A 14,715-nucleotide genomic window follows, 5' to 3' on the forward strand; every position below is an offset into this window, starting at 1 on the left:
GGAGGAGGAGGAGGAGGAGGAGGAGGGGGGACGGACACAGTGACACACATTTGGTTGCGGGGCGGGTGGTTTGACGCCTCCTGGGGGAGTTTTTGGGGGGAGACAGGCCGGCGCGGACCCGGAGGGGTTTCGCCTCTCGCCCCGCAACCGGTGCCCCCGATTTCATCTTTTCCTAACGAGAAAGCCCGCCCGGCCGTAACCGTTTAGCGGTTAAACGAACCCGTACCCCCCTCGCACCCGGGGAAGGGGAAGCCGCCCAAACGTGGGGTGCTGGGCTTCGTCAAGACGCCGCCGGGTTTCACCCCGTGAGGTTGGGCAGATTTATGGTTGGTGTCAGCAACGCTCTGGGGACCCAGGGGCTTGCGGTCAGGTTCGCCTTGCCCTCCCCAGCAAATCCCAAGCGCTCGTCTACACCTCCAGCAAGGCTCGTGAGATGCGAGAGACCCGCATTTATAAAGGGCCTTTGCTTTGCGTCGGCGCCTGCTGTGCCACAAAGGAAAAAAAAAATCCCCACGGGCCCGGATGGGTTTTCGGCTGGAAGCCCGTGACCTCATAGGGGTGACCAGGTAGCGCAGAGCCCGTACGTGGATGCAGGTAGAAGAGTTTGCAGGAGCAAAGAGAAAAACCTCCACTGGCATTGCAGCCCAGCGCTGAGGTATCGGGAAATACCAGCGACACGAGTGCTCGTGCAACCGTAGCTCAGCCCCCTCGGTGCCTGTGGGATGCGATCGCCTGCTGGTTTTTCCGCCAAAGGATGTTTCATTTATTCCGTGCAGATATTCTGGATGTTGCCCTCGTTCCTGGGGTGCTATTAGAGGTGGCGAGTGCTGAGCACTCCTCGTTGCGCTGGGAGCTGTGCGCTGACGGTGCAAAGCGTGGGACAAATGACAAATAGTTCAAAACTCCAGGCCCAGGTGCCTCGTATCCCAGAATAAGGGGATGCTCTTGCAGGTACTTACCCTGGTCCCCCCTCACCTCCGTTGCCAGGGGAAAATGAGGGAACATCAGTCTCCTACCTACCGCGCCCGCCTGGGGTCGGTGGGTACAGTGATACCCGAAAAGCGCTTGGTATGAAGGGCACCCGTGGAAGATCTGTGGCTTTGCAGGCAGCCGGCGGCTGGAGCAGTGGGTCCTGAACAGCTAGAAAGGAAATCCTAAACCACTCGCCATTTCCCAAAGGAGACAGAGATCCTGCAGAAACCCCACCGTGATCAGAGGCCGTCGGGGCTCTGGGGGCTGGCGAGGCTGCGAGTCCTCTGCAGGGCTTTGCACCTTCAACACTCTTGCAGTGTTGGGTGTTTGGTGGTGGTGGTTTGGTTTGGTTTGGTTTTGTTTTATCTCCAAATGTACTTACATAATTAGCATGAAAATAGGACACGGAAAAATACAGCCCTTTCTCCTAAAACGTGACACTGTCGGCTTGCCTGCAACCGGTGGGCAGGGTGCCACCACGCAAGCAGACGTCTCCCCGCCGCGGCACTCAGCCGCCAAGGTCAACCCCCCATCCCGCCGTCTCTTTGTGCTTCCCCGAGACCCGGCCTTGTTCTCCCTCCTCCCCAAAAACGGTGTTGGCGATGGGTGAGGACGCGGTGGTGGGACCGAAGCCTTGGCCTTTCCTCTCGCTGGCGGGGCCGGCCGTGCGCAGGGTTTGGGGCCCAGATTTGGGGCCCCCCCAGGCGGGGAGCCAGGCAGCCGCGTCCTCCCGGCCGGCAGCGCCCTGGCCCGCAGCAGCTAAGGACGGGTCAAGGCTGCCTTGCAAGCAGCCATAATTTCAAACAAACGAGGTCTCGGTGTTAACACCTATGATTTATGTGCATTTTCAAAGCCCTTCGTGAACGTCTTTTTAGTCCTTAAAACGTCACTTTGAAGTATGTGCTGTTCGTTATCTCTTTTCTGTGAGGTAGGGGAGCTGACAGGTTTTCAATGAGATTTTAAATATCTTATTGCAGCACGCGCTGCAAAATCCTTTGTCACGTCTGACAGCATAGCCACTGAAACCGGACAGCCGTGTTTATCTGTTTATTTACATGTGACAAGTCTCTTTGCCTTTACACCTGTACCCCAAAAGCAGATTATAGAAACAACCCGGTAAAGGATGGTCATTCTGGCAACGCTAGAAAGCCACCTGCAGAAGTGCTGCTTGCAGAGCAAGGCAGGCTCGGTGGCCCTGGCTGTCGCGCCGATGCCAGGGGCCGAGGGATGGCAACGCAGAGACGAAGCAGGCGCGGTGCCCCTGACACCCCTCAAAAGCAGAAGCACTCGCTGCTCGTTTGAGTAGGTGGGCAGGTGGCCAGCAGTGCTGTACTGTGCCTCAGCTTTTCTAAAATACTGTGTAAGTCACGCACATGGTTTTGCTTCAGATTTGCTCCAAATACCAAGGAGTGTCCATGCCCCAAAGGATGGCCACGTAAGGGGAGCAGCTGTCTTCTTGGGAGAGGAGGAGAGGGGAGGTCAAGAAGCTGTCTGCCGTGGCAAGGACAGCTTGCAGAAGGGAAGCCACACCAGAGGGAAGGTATTTCCCCCTACCCTGAGGGGATGCACTTCCATTTCCATCCCCCTCTGGGACACAAACCGCCCTGGTGCTTTCCATCACCCCAATCCAGGCCATCTTGAGGTCAGGGAAATGTTGCTAGATCATTTCAGAGGGATGCTACTAGCCAGTAACTATCGCCTGCTGGAAACAGCATTTCACTTTGAAGAACGTATGGAGAATATTAGTAAGGGAGAGCACACGCACTGCCAGAGCCATGCTAGTTGAATGAGAAATACAAGTATCGGCGTTTTACAGGTGACTTCTGGTTTTATGCAGGTTCTCCACATTGCCAGAATATAAATTGTCAGGCCAAAGGTGAATGACAGCATGAGGATTGAGTGGATAAACCCATTCTCCCATTTGCATGGATTGGAGGAGGTGTGGAAGGGAAGGTTTTTAAAGTATCAGGTGTCCGGTTCCCGGGAGTTACATTTACAAAAGCCTTTGCCTCTGAGATGCCTGGTGCTGAGCACAGTCTAGAAGGCTGGAAACTCGACAGCCCTGTGCTCAAGTGAGGAAGGGAAGAACACCTCACTAGGTGTTTACGGTTCCCCTGTTCCCCAGGACTCAGCGACATTAAATGACACGGGGAAAGGGGATGCAGGAGAGGGGGAGCGAGAAGCTGCGGAAGGTGGAGGAGCAGAAGGGTTTCTGAAATGTGTCAAAGGCAAATTACCTGCAGCTGTGGAGTCTCTCCGAAACACTGAACCACTGTTCTCCTCTACAGCAGGTTAGAAATCTAACAAATCTAGTGCATGGACTGGCCACCTTCAAGATTTTTTTTTCTCTTTTTTTTCTCATGAAGAACCCTCACCGGTCTGCTTTTGGTGAACTGCCAAGCAATTCACATTAATTCGCCTGACCAGCTGTAAGAACCCGACTGCCCTCCCGCAGCCCTCGTTACGCACCCTTCCTGCTGATCTAGATACAGAAAGGTCAGGAGGGTGAGCGCCAGTAAATTCTTAGAGATACACCCTTAATTGCTGTACTGCAACAGCTTGTTCTCTTGCATCTCTACGCTGTCTCCACAGTTTGGTCTCCTAAGGAAAGACTGGTTCCCTTGCTCCAGAAAAGGATCCAGAAGTCCTGGGGGGTGGGTGGAAATGGGCAAGGGGGGCTGATTCCCTGATGGCCAACTCATAGACCTTTTTTACACCACAGACATTGAAAAAGAAAATATTTCTTACAGTACCAGCTCATTTGCAATGTTGCATTTCCCATGTCCGGAGCTTTGACTATTGCACTTGCCTGAGAGGTGCTGAAACAGCTGTCCCTGCAAAGGCCTGATCTGTGCAGGGCTTTCAGTGGTGCTTGCACCATCACAGCTCCACACACGTTTTCACCAAGCCTCTAACAGCATTAAAAGTCCTACTGCAGCACAGCAGCAGTGGGTTCTTCCAGGGGCTCAAGCTGAGTGACTGTTGCTCAGTAGATCAGCTTTTAACTGCCGAGCATCTACACTGAGGTTACTAAAAAGTGACAAATTCCTGGCTGCTATATTATTTCCAACCCATCCATTGGGTGATGCATCCTTCCCAGCACACAACCCCAACCACATCATCGCCTGAGGCTGGAGGCCAGGAGCCAGCACACTGGTATCTTGCAAATTGTTCCCCACCCGACTTCCCTGCTCCTGAGGATACTCAGCTTTACAGAGCATCCAGACAGCAATTTGTGTTTTTCTTGCCTTTAATGAGGAATGTAGCTGTGGCTGTCATCTTTGCTTTGGGTTGCTTTTTTATAGCCCATTGCCATGGTAAATGGAGTTGAGGAAAGAGCAAGAAAACTGTGAAGAATGATCCAAGCCAAGATGTTGTAGAGGGAAGGTGACTTAGAAATGCACGGTTTTTCATTTTAAACTACCAAAAAATATTAGTTAAAAAATTTATACAGAATTAAGATCCTGCTTCTCTCAGAAACCCTGACATCTTCCCTTTGAAGGCAATGGTTGAACATCCTGTTGCTTTGGCAGTAAGAAATCAAGCACATAAATAACGATGAAGATCTGGGCTATGCAAAACCCAGTTGCTAATTAGCAGCCTTCCCTGGTGGCATTGCCTGCTCCAAAATATGAACTTAAATTTTAAAAAGTCATCAAACAACCCCCAGATCTGTCCTCCTCAAAGTCCCTGCTTTGTAGGAATAGGAAGATCATGTGCCAAAAGTGAGGGAGAATATACTGATGCCCTGACATCTTCCTGGTCGTGCAAACAGGCAGTTTTGAAGCCTCTATTGCTCTTGACACCCAGACCAGCAGTATCACACCACGGTGCTGGGTGCTGTGCAGTAACAGTGGAGCATCTCCAGGCTCGATAGTGCTATGCATTTTTTAAAGCGATGGCACATTACATCTGTGAGCTGTGTACTGAAATACGATGGAAATATTTGATGACTCGGCAAACAGGGTGATACAAGAGTCTGGATTTGCCGTGGATCACTTCACCTGGAGCTCTGTAGATATTTTCATCCCTTTATAGTGACCCTCAAAGCCCTGCACGAAGCCTTCATCCTGCTCCATGAGGGTGAAACCAACACCAGCTGGTTTTGAAAGAAGTTGATTTTCCTTGAAACTTTCTGAAGCACAGGCTCTGTACACGCTTAATGTTCAGTGCCCTTTTGAAGACGATGTGACTCATCTCAAAATTAGTTGAGATGGTAGGAACGAAGAGTTGTGAGCCTTTTTGAGGGCCCGCCAGCTGAGGGTCAGCAAGCAGCCAGCCAGACGTGCCCAGAGGTGAGGCTTAGCGAGCGCAGGCTGGCTACAGGAATGGGAGAAACTGCGAGGAGAGCACTGTTCTGCCCTTGCATCTTTTTTGGACGTAGAGGTTGGTACACCACAGTTCCTGTCTTTTTCCCCCGGCAGTATCTGCCAACACTTGTTTATCGTTGGATCTGTGTAGCCATGAGCAGACCGTGTGGCCAGGCAAGCCAAGTGGGGGGTATATTATGACTTGGCTTATTAAGAGCTGAAAGGTGATTTTGCAAAGACCTGAATGTCATAAGGCACCATAATGTCTTCAGGAAAACAAACAGGGCTTTTTTTGTCGATTTGCAATCCTTTATGATATTGAAAGGGCACAGAGCTGCAGACTGTCCCTGATTTTCAGATGATTGCTCCACTAGTATAAAAGATATTCTCATAATAGTCCCAAATTAGTTGATTGCTTGAAGTGCCAGAATCCTTAATGCTCTGCTATTTTAAACATATGGAAATTGATTCAACACTTATCATCTATTTAGAGATGTAAATTTATTGAAAAAGATGCCACTTCTTCCTAAGCTTCAGGCAGGCTCTGATACTTAGCTTTCTGGGCACAAACAGGTTTTTACGAGGACTTGTGATTTTAACTACAGTGATTTATCTTCCTTCTAATGGCTGGGAGAAGCAGAGGGAAATCGACTGTATTGTGTGCAGAGGAAAAAAAGGTAGTGGGACAAGTGCTGGTATGAACTGACACAGACACAGCAGTACCGGGCACATGGTACCCCGAGGGTCTTTTCCCAAGCACAGACACAGGCCCACACCTCGTCCTAACTTCTCTTGCAATTGCTCTGTTGGTAGTTCCACACTGACGTTGGAAACATCACCTGTTTCTGTTACAGTCACTTGCTTTAGGGGAAGAGTGATGAAAAACTGAGTGCAGGCAGTGACAGCAGTGACATCGGCCAGGTCAACACCCCATGGCAAGGGAAGCTCCTCTTCCCAAATTTAGCCTAAGCTTCTAAAAGCAAAAAAAAAAAATCATTCATCTGTAACTAGAAGCTCTTCTCTGAAAGTCAGACTGGTTCCCAGCTTCAGTCTGTTGGGATACCTTCCCGTAGGGGCAAGCCCTGCACTGGTGTCGCAGGCATGAGGCTGCTATAAGGATTATGTGAGAAAATCTGCAGCCTGGTCCTAGCTCTGCTGCCGACAGCCTTCTTTTTGATTTGGCATCGTCACTTAGCACCTTATAAGATGGAGATTTGTGTGTATTACATAGGAATGCTGTTTGTGCCTTAAAGCCTGTGAAAATATAAGTTTCTCCTGTGGAAAAATATTTAAAGAAAGAAAAATGGTTACGTCTCAGCTATTTGATCACGTGTTATTATTCAGCATGATTCATGTATTAATACCATACTGAGAATGTCTTTATAAAGTCTAATATGCTTCTGGGATTAAGCAATATTTCTTAATGCGTTTCTTATCCCAGTATTTTTGCAGAGAAGCTGGAACGGGGCCAGTTCGCGCAAGGTGCCTACACTTCAGTGGTTAGCTCAGGTCAGGAGAGCACTTACAAAGTGAATGCCTCGATCATCCCCACTTACCCTGCTGTGGTTTGCATCAGGGAGAGGGCACATGAGGTGGATGCTCTCAGAGGAGAGGTGGATGGTGCACACGTTGCAATCTCAGCACCCTTCGGCAGTATGGATCTGCTCCCAGGCTGTACAACTTGCCGGCGTAGACACAGCTACAGCATATTTACTGCGCCTTAAAATCTCTTGATGGCATTTGAGAAGTGAGTTCACTGGCTGGATTAACTAACCACCAAACCTGGTATCTTGACTGGCTAGTGTTTAATGGCTTTATTGTCTTCTTTACACCAGTTTGTTTATGATGCTGAGTCCAGCCCTAGTAGTGTGGAAGAAAAATCTGGCTCCATTCCTGAGGTGAAGAACCTTAGTCTTTTGCATAACCCTGAAAGAATTAATTTTGAGTAAGACAGGGTTACCACAGAGCCGGTTTTGGCAAGTGCCCATTCACTTCTGTGGCCAGGTTCAAACAGTATCTTTTCTCCCAGTGGACACTGATGATCTGCCTTGTCTTAAGACACATTAGTTCCCCTTTCAAAAGCACAGGGAACCACCCGAGCCTGCTGCTGCTGAGTGGTCCCCACCCCTACCCTTCCCTTCTGCCTTCGCTCTCCACCATCCAGACCCAAGCAACCAGGTCTCTTCCCTAATTACGTAATGATTGCATAACTAAATATACTTCTTACATCATGAAGGAAAAGGTGACAACCACCAGCATCTCTCAGGGCAGACAAAGCCTCTCCCCCACGCCGGTGACCTCTTACACTGGTTGTGCTGGGCTGCCATGGGGCCACGGTGTCACCCGGCTGGCGGGCCCCCGTGGCTGGCACCTCACCTTCGTGTCCCCTGCACCTCAGTCCCAACAACAGCCCTGCTGTCATCTCCTCTGTGCAAACCACTCCCAAACCTCTCCTCCCATTCAGCTTCCCAATGCGCGCAGGGGCACAGCCTGCGGCTCTGACGTAATTTAAAATTTTAGTATGCATCCCATATGCTTACAGAGTTTTGGCCACCTTAGTTATGTGTGATGAGCATCCGTATCTCGTATTGCAGGCTCTGTTCCTAGCAGACTATCACAATCCCGAGACTTATTTGAAGCGTTGGAGTAAAACCCATGCAGCTCACTGAAGTATTTGATAGCTGTTTTCCTAAGCAGATGCTTGTTTATTTTTGTTAGCGATTATAATGTCTGGCAGTAGGAAAATATTACGAAGGTATCAGAGCTATGGAGGAAAAAGCCAACTCCCAAGTTACAAAAGGGTGATGGCAGAATTTACAGGCTGGCTGGGGTTGCAAAGATATGGACAATTATATCTTATTTGCAACACGCAAGGAATGTTTTCCTTCAGACCAGGTCCTGTACAAGTGTGCCTCAAAGATTTTCACACAGGGTCCTACAATAAAGCTAGCTGGCTTGGGAAGAAATGCAGGTCAAAATTTTCATGCAAAACCTTCAACATGGTATTTAATGCATTTTTACACATTGCCCTTCAGAAAGCCCTGTTTCTACAAAAGTTTGGGAGGATTAAAATCACTGGCAGATGTACCAGAACCTACGGATTCTGTGGGATTTCAACTCAAATTCGTATGATTCCTTCCAAGATATCCCATCAGTTGTTTCATTTAGCTTGTCGGTGCCATTTTTAAAACACACGGTTCAACTAAATCCAACAGCACATTGGAAAAAGTGTCAGCTTCGCTTCCATCCCGTTTCCACCAGCATCTGCCCAAAAAGGGAGACATGGGTACCCCCACTACGCACCGCAAACAAAAACTCACCAGCAGAGCTAAGTGAAACTTAGCAGGGCCAAACCTCTCACCAGAACTCTTGTGCAAATCCCTTCAGCAAGGTATTTGTAACCCACTTTTTCTCCAAATTCCACTTTTCTCCTCCCAGCCACAGGGCAATGGTAGCAATGAATTTTATGTTTTATTTACAATGATGCTGTGAGATCAAGTTAGGCTGGCTCAGGCCACGGCTCAGCAAGAGAGCATCCTCAGTGTACTGAGGTGTTTCACTCTCTCACATCTTGCCCTTTCTTTCTCTCTTGTCCAAAGGAATACTGTTTAGTCCTAGTAAAGGCAAAGCCAAAGAGAGGGGTGGAAGATGGGTCCATTCACAAGGTCTTTGTCATTTACAACGAATTTAGAGCAAGGGTGAATACAGCTAATGCACTTGTAACATTTCGACACCCACCTCCTCTCCTGTAAACTCCTGCAGGACTTTGGCAGCAGAAAGCATACATGTGCTAGAAATAATGGAATTAAAAAAGAAAGCGAGGGTAAGCAGTGGGAATAGGAAGAAACAGCTAAACAGATACCTTTCAATTTATATACACACCCTTCTCACATAAACCAGAGGTAGTTATCAGCTAACTAACTTAACTATTAGTTTGTTAATCAGCTTATCTTCTGAGAACAGGGTTTGGGTGTGCGATATACCGAACAATCAATCACTTTAAGTTCACATGATGTCTGTCCCAGCAATTGCCCAACATCACAGCTTTTATTTTTAAGGCAAGCATCAGCAATGCTCTTTTTCCTTTGATATTAGATGTATTTGTGTGTGTATAAAAAAACCCTGTAAATAACCACGTAGATTCAAAATGTCATCATTCATCGTTAGGAGCTGAAACCGAGACCCTGAGAGTGACCAGCAGAAGCCTTCATCCACCAAGATGCCCATTGCTGGGCAGCTGTGTTTTCCATAGGCTCTCTGACTCAGAGGCTAGCAGGAAATGCATAGCACACTGAACAATGAAGCATGGGCAATTACTGAAAATAAGTGTTCTCCATTACAAGTAATTCCAGGCTACATTACTCTTCGTTTCCAAATTACAAAAAAAAAAAAAAAAACAAAAACCCAAGGAAAAATAAAAAAGACATGCATGGATTATTGAACTTCATTTTTTTTTTTAATTCAAATAAATGGACTTTGAAGGAGGAAAAAAAGACTGTAAAGCTTTGCACAGCAAACTGCTTCTATACATAAACAGACATATAGCTCATCTATAATAAAGCAAACTGTGCAAATCAGCTTCGGCACAGTATCTTCAAAACAGATGTACTACCCACAGTTAAGCTTTGAGCTATTCCGAGCAATGCTGAAGAAAACAAACATTTTCCTATCAGTCTGCCTTCTCAACAAAACCAGTTCAGCCAAGACTTATGACAGGAGGGGGATGCTTTGGTGGAACAAGAAAGGGGAGTGCTGCGCTACACGCTCCTACAAACGTGTGTCTCTGCTCAGGGGACGGGGACGCCTTTCGCCAGGAGGTGACCAGGCTTGTGGTTTAGCTGGAGTGACCCGAGCCCTGCTTGCTCCTGGGGCCGGTAAGCCCTCGGCGGGTGGAAGCTTTTCTGCACAGGACTAAAATTGGAAACACTTGGACATTGCTGCAGTTGTATTTTAAGGCGTCCAACATGGACAAGCAGGTGGCTGAATTTGTCCCTTTGGAAACCAAGCCTTTTTATTAAAACAGAAATCGTAACAATATTTGAAATGATGGTAATCTATTTGAATCAATTTAAATAATTATCATTACTCCTAAAGCAGTTCTAGTTATGGGAAAAGTCATAAGCAGGCCATGTTTGCTGATGAAGTTTCAAGGAAAGTCAAACCACTGAAAAGAAGTCACTGAACAGAAGAAACCAAAGCTGTCTTGAACTGCTAACCTCACCATAGCTAGCAGGCAGCTCTCCCACGAATGCAAAGAAATATTTACTCAGTTTCAGTTCATTCAGATAATTGCATTCCATATGCACTGTTAATTCACATTTAAACTAATTGGCATATAAAAGATGCTCCTACTTTATGTGGAAAAATGAGCGTAAAGGAGCAAGATCTGCTAGTGCTAAAATCCTGCAGGATTAGAACCTATCAGGAATACTCAGGAATACTTTCTTTCATGAACAGTTTTGATCAAAATGTATTTTAATTGACTTATTTCTCCAGCATAGAACCATAGAAAGGTTTGGGTTGGAAGGGACCTTAAAGATCACCCAGTCCCACCCCCCTGCCCCGGGCAGGGCCCCCTTCCCCCAGCCCAGGGGGCTCCCAGCCCCGTCCAACCTGGCCTTGAACCCTTCCAGGGAGGGGGCAGCCACAGCTGCTCTGGGCACCCTGGGCCAGCGCCTCACCCCCCGCACAGGGAACAATTTCTGCCTTACATCTAATCTAAACCTGCCCTCTTTCAGTTTAAAACCATTACCCTGAATCCTATCCCTACACCCCCTGACACAGAGTCCCTCCCCACCTTTCCTGTAGGTCCCTTTTAGGTACTGGAAGGCCACTATAAGGTCCCCCTGGAACCTTCTCTGCTCCAGGCTGAACCCCCCCAACTCTCTCAGCAGGTCCCCACAGAGGAGCTGCTCCAGCTCCTGAGCATCTTCATGGCCTCCTCTGGAGCTGCTTGAGCAGGTCCACGTCCTTCTCATGTTGGGGACCCCAGAGCTGAACATGTTAAAGATATTGCTAACTAATTAAAAGAAGTCTAATTAACTGCTTTTCTGCAAGGATTTGAATTCCAATTTCCATCTGAATAAAACTTGCTGCAAGATCTAACAGGAGCAGATAGACAACGTTTACTATTTCTTAGTGCATGAAACATAAAATTTTAAAAGCCCCAATGAAAACATCAGGCTGGCGATGGCTTTAAACCAGACTCACGTGTGTATTTAGAACGAGGAAAAAAAGCGGTGCCCGCTCCTACTGATCTTACAAGTTGCCTGCTGAAGTCTCCACATGGTTCACCCTCGAAAAACACATTCCACGCACCTTTGAGAGCTGTGGGAAGGGTGGGGATCCCGGAGGGCTTCTCAGGCAGGAGATGCCGGGAGCCCCTCAGGGCACAGTGGCAGGGAGGGGACAGGCTGGGTCACACAGGCGTGGGGACTGGCTTGCTGACGCCCACCACGTTACTCACCAGCCCCGTGGGAAGCCAGATGATGCCGTCCGGGACGTGCAGCTGAACAGCTCAGAGACAGTAGGCTGGTCACCCTCGATACGATGCATCTCCAGGGGATGCGAAGGATGGACAAATGTACTTTAAAAGTGGTGGAGATGTGTGAAAATATGTTGATTTTGGCTGCCAACAAACAGGGAGGGGAAGAAATCTTTTAGGGAGGGACAGCAGGGCAACGTGACTTGGAGTACAAATACAAAACAAGGCAGAAATTCATTCCCTGAATGAAGCTTTCCCACTTGCTGATCTAAAGCATAATTAAATTGGTGATTCAAATCAATGCAGCCTGGTATTGTCTTATCCTCTTAAGTTTCACATACTTTATTTACACATAATTAGTGAACTTCCTATGACGCGTCCTGGATTTTTAGAGTGCGTGTGCAGCAAGTGAATGATAAGCAGTGAAAATGCTGCACTGATGCTTTTCCATCTAAGCACAAATATTGTCAACAGAACTCAGGAGTAAGCTCCAGTAATGGGGAAATGGCATCGAGAAGTATCTCCCTGCTTATTCAGATCTTCAGCTGGGGAAAAGTCAGGAGCAGTATTAGCATTAATTAGACCGCCAACTACCATGAAGATCTCCTGCGCCAAAGTGTAAAATCACAAATTGGTACAACCTTGTTAAAACAGAGCACTTTTACGGTCAGAGGAAGAAAAGGGAGGAAAAAAAAGAAAAAAAAAAAAAAAAAAGAGAGAGCAATTGTGGCTTTACATCAAGTATATTTCATAACTTTCTGTTAAAATATGTACCCACATCACAAAACAATTTAAAAAAAACAAGTATTTTAAAATGTATGTACAATAATGCAAAAATATGCCTGAATATGTATCTAATGCAAAAAAATAAACCATTTAATAAAATCTCCGTTCAAATGTCCCCTTGCTCTTCAACACCTTAAAAAATAAAGGAAAGAGCTCAGTAAACAAACAGGAGTCAAAACACAAACTAACAGACAGACAAAAGCAGTGCAAAGCAGACACTTAAGAAGGGAGAGGCATCCCACTTGGCTTCCCATTCCCTGGGATTACACCACAGCGCTGGTGCCACTTGTCCTATGCTAGTTGAGTTTTGGTTTTAAAATGTCAGCCCGCTGTTCAAGCTGTAAGAGGCCGCCTGTGGCACTCATTTTCCAGGCAAGCAAGAAGTTAATGATAATCCACCTAAGCACCCTTTAAACCCCCTTAAACAGAGGTGAATTTCATCCTAGGCAAATATTTCATGTTCTGTGTACTCCTGCCAAGCACAGAGATCCCATCCAACAAACAATATGGACTAAAGTCTACCTGGACAACTGTGGTGGGAGAGAGACTGTTTCATAGTTAACTGCTTAATCATCTCTTCTTTCTGCATTCTCTAGGAAACTGCAAAGAGGGCTCTGATCTTACAGTTTCAGTAAGGCCAAAATATTGTATTTGTGACATTACAATTTCACCGGTAATGGGGCTCCTCAATCTTTCTGAAGACTGGGTCCGAGTGTCTGAGTTAAATGAGACACTTCAGTTGCAAGAGAAAATGCTGATCTGGTTCTAATTTGGATGTGTTCAGGTGACTGATGTATATCCTTTATCTTTCCAGAATAACTGTCCTCAGAGAACAGCTGGCTGTATATGAAATACAGCTCTTGTTCGCCAAAGTAATCTGAGGAGGTCTCAGTATTGCTCCCTATAGGAAAGTTGGCAGGAATGGAAGCACTATTTAAAAAACCTGCTTATAAGGCACTGGTGCAGCAAGGTTTGCAATGAACATGATTTTATAATTTCTATTTTCCAACTGTTTAAAAGTAAGTCCATTAAATCAAACATAAATAGCAATTAAAAGTCCCAAACCAAAGAAATCAACTTAGTATTAAAACTTAATTTACGACAGTCCCACTTCAGTGCACACACTAGCTCCTGCATATTTTTTTAAACTCATTGTTGGCTCATGCTCACCCTATATACAGAAGCGTCCCCCCCTAGTCATGATGGGCTGAGTATCTTCTACAAACAAGACATTTTCAGATGGTATCATATAGTTACACATTAAACTTACAGATGATGGACAGGAACATAGGAAGATATATTGGCTCACCCACTGTACATGTCTAAAGTTTTAGAAGAATAAGAATATCCACAAAATATACACTTAATTCACAAAGTAAAACAGCCCTCAACATCTGCTATTTTGTAGGCCTATGCATTTCTTCTATTGAAATTCCACACATGGAACTATCTCTGTGCCAGCTCCTCTTCCTAAGCAATAGGATTACTTCAAGGTAAATTAGTTCTTCATGTATATGTAACAGAAACAGCAAAAGCTCAGCCTCTAGTCATCACTGTCGCTCCCAGACTCACTCAACTGCAAGTCATTTCCTATGGAAAACAAAAAACAACAAAACACAACACGTGAGTAGGCGTTAATTCACATTTCATGGCAGTCAAACCAAAGAACAGTCACATTTGCACTGGAAGATTTAAATAAGAATAACACAAGAAATGAATGCAGACCTCATCTGTCTTTTAATGGAACTGCTCTCTATGCCCAAGAGCATTCAGAGTGGCATGGGGCTAACAGACGGTCGGACCCGGGCCAAACCCGGTGTCCTTGGCTCCACAGCCACCAAAGCTGCTCCCTGGTGCTCCCACACTGGCTGTTGCTCCACCCGGCCAAGCTCCTGGGTATAGCTCTGGGACAAGGTGTTGGGGAAACCCCTGGCTTTCTCAGCCCTTTTAAAATAGATTTTTTTGTTTTAAGGCCATTTGGGTACGCAAGGCAAGGCCTCCACATGTCAATAAACTAAAAGGAATGTTAAAGCCATCGCAATTTTAAGGCTATCAGCTGAACTAAGCTGGCAAATGTTGTGATGCTGAAGGCCCCCCCTCCAAAGTGCGAAGAGAGATTAGACAAAAGAAGACCAGGATATGAATCAAACCTACAGTCTCAGA

The 14,715-nt window shown here is 46.7% G+C and overlaps 1 protein-coding gene across 6 annotated transcripts in view; it reads right to left on the reverse strand.

Moving 5' to 3' along the window:
• Positions 1 to 2,004: 2,004 nt before the first annotated feature.
• Positions 2,005 to 14,715, reverse strand: part of EAF1 (ELL associated factor 1) — a 30,969-nt gene continuing 18,258 nt past the window's right edge. The window contains exons 6-9 of one of the 6 annotated variants that reach the window (XR_006166833.1): positions 11,749 to 14,142; positions 9,021 to 9,072; positions 6,839 to 7,208; positions 2,005 to 6,557 (exon numbers count right to left, since the gene is read on the reverse strand). Coding sequence is in view for 1 of the 6 variants with exons in the window: in XM_042806393.1 (XP_042662327.1) it covers positions 14,096 to 14,142 (47 nt within the window). In the remaining 5 variants the exon portion in view is untranslated. Of the gene's footprint in view, positions 6,558 to 6,838; positions 7,209 to 9,020; positions 9,073 to 11,472; positions 14,143 to 14,715 lie in introns of those variants that run through there. The other 5 variants (XR_006166830.1, XR_006166829.1, XR_006166831.1 and 2 more) reach the window with 5 other exon arrangements.

This window comes from Tyto alba, unplaced genomic scaffold, assembly GCF_018691265.1.
Source record: "Tyto alba isolate M040663 unplaced genomic scaffold, T.alba_DEE_v4.0 Super-Scaffold_46, whole genome shotgun sequence".
Taxonomy (NCBI): domain Eukaryota; kingdom Metazoa; phylum Chordata; class Aves; order Strigiformes; family Tytonidae; genus Tyto; species Tyto alba.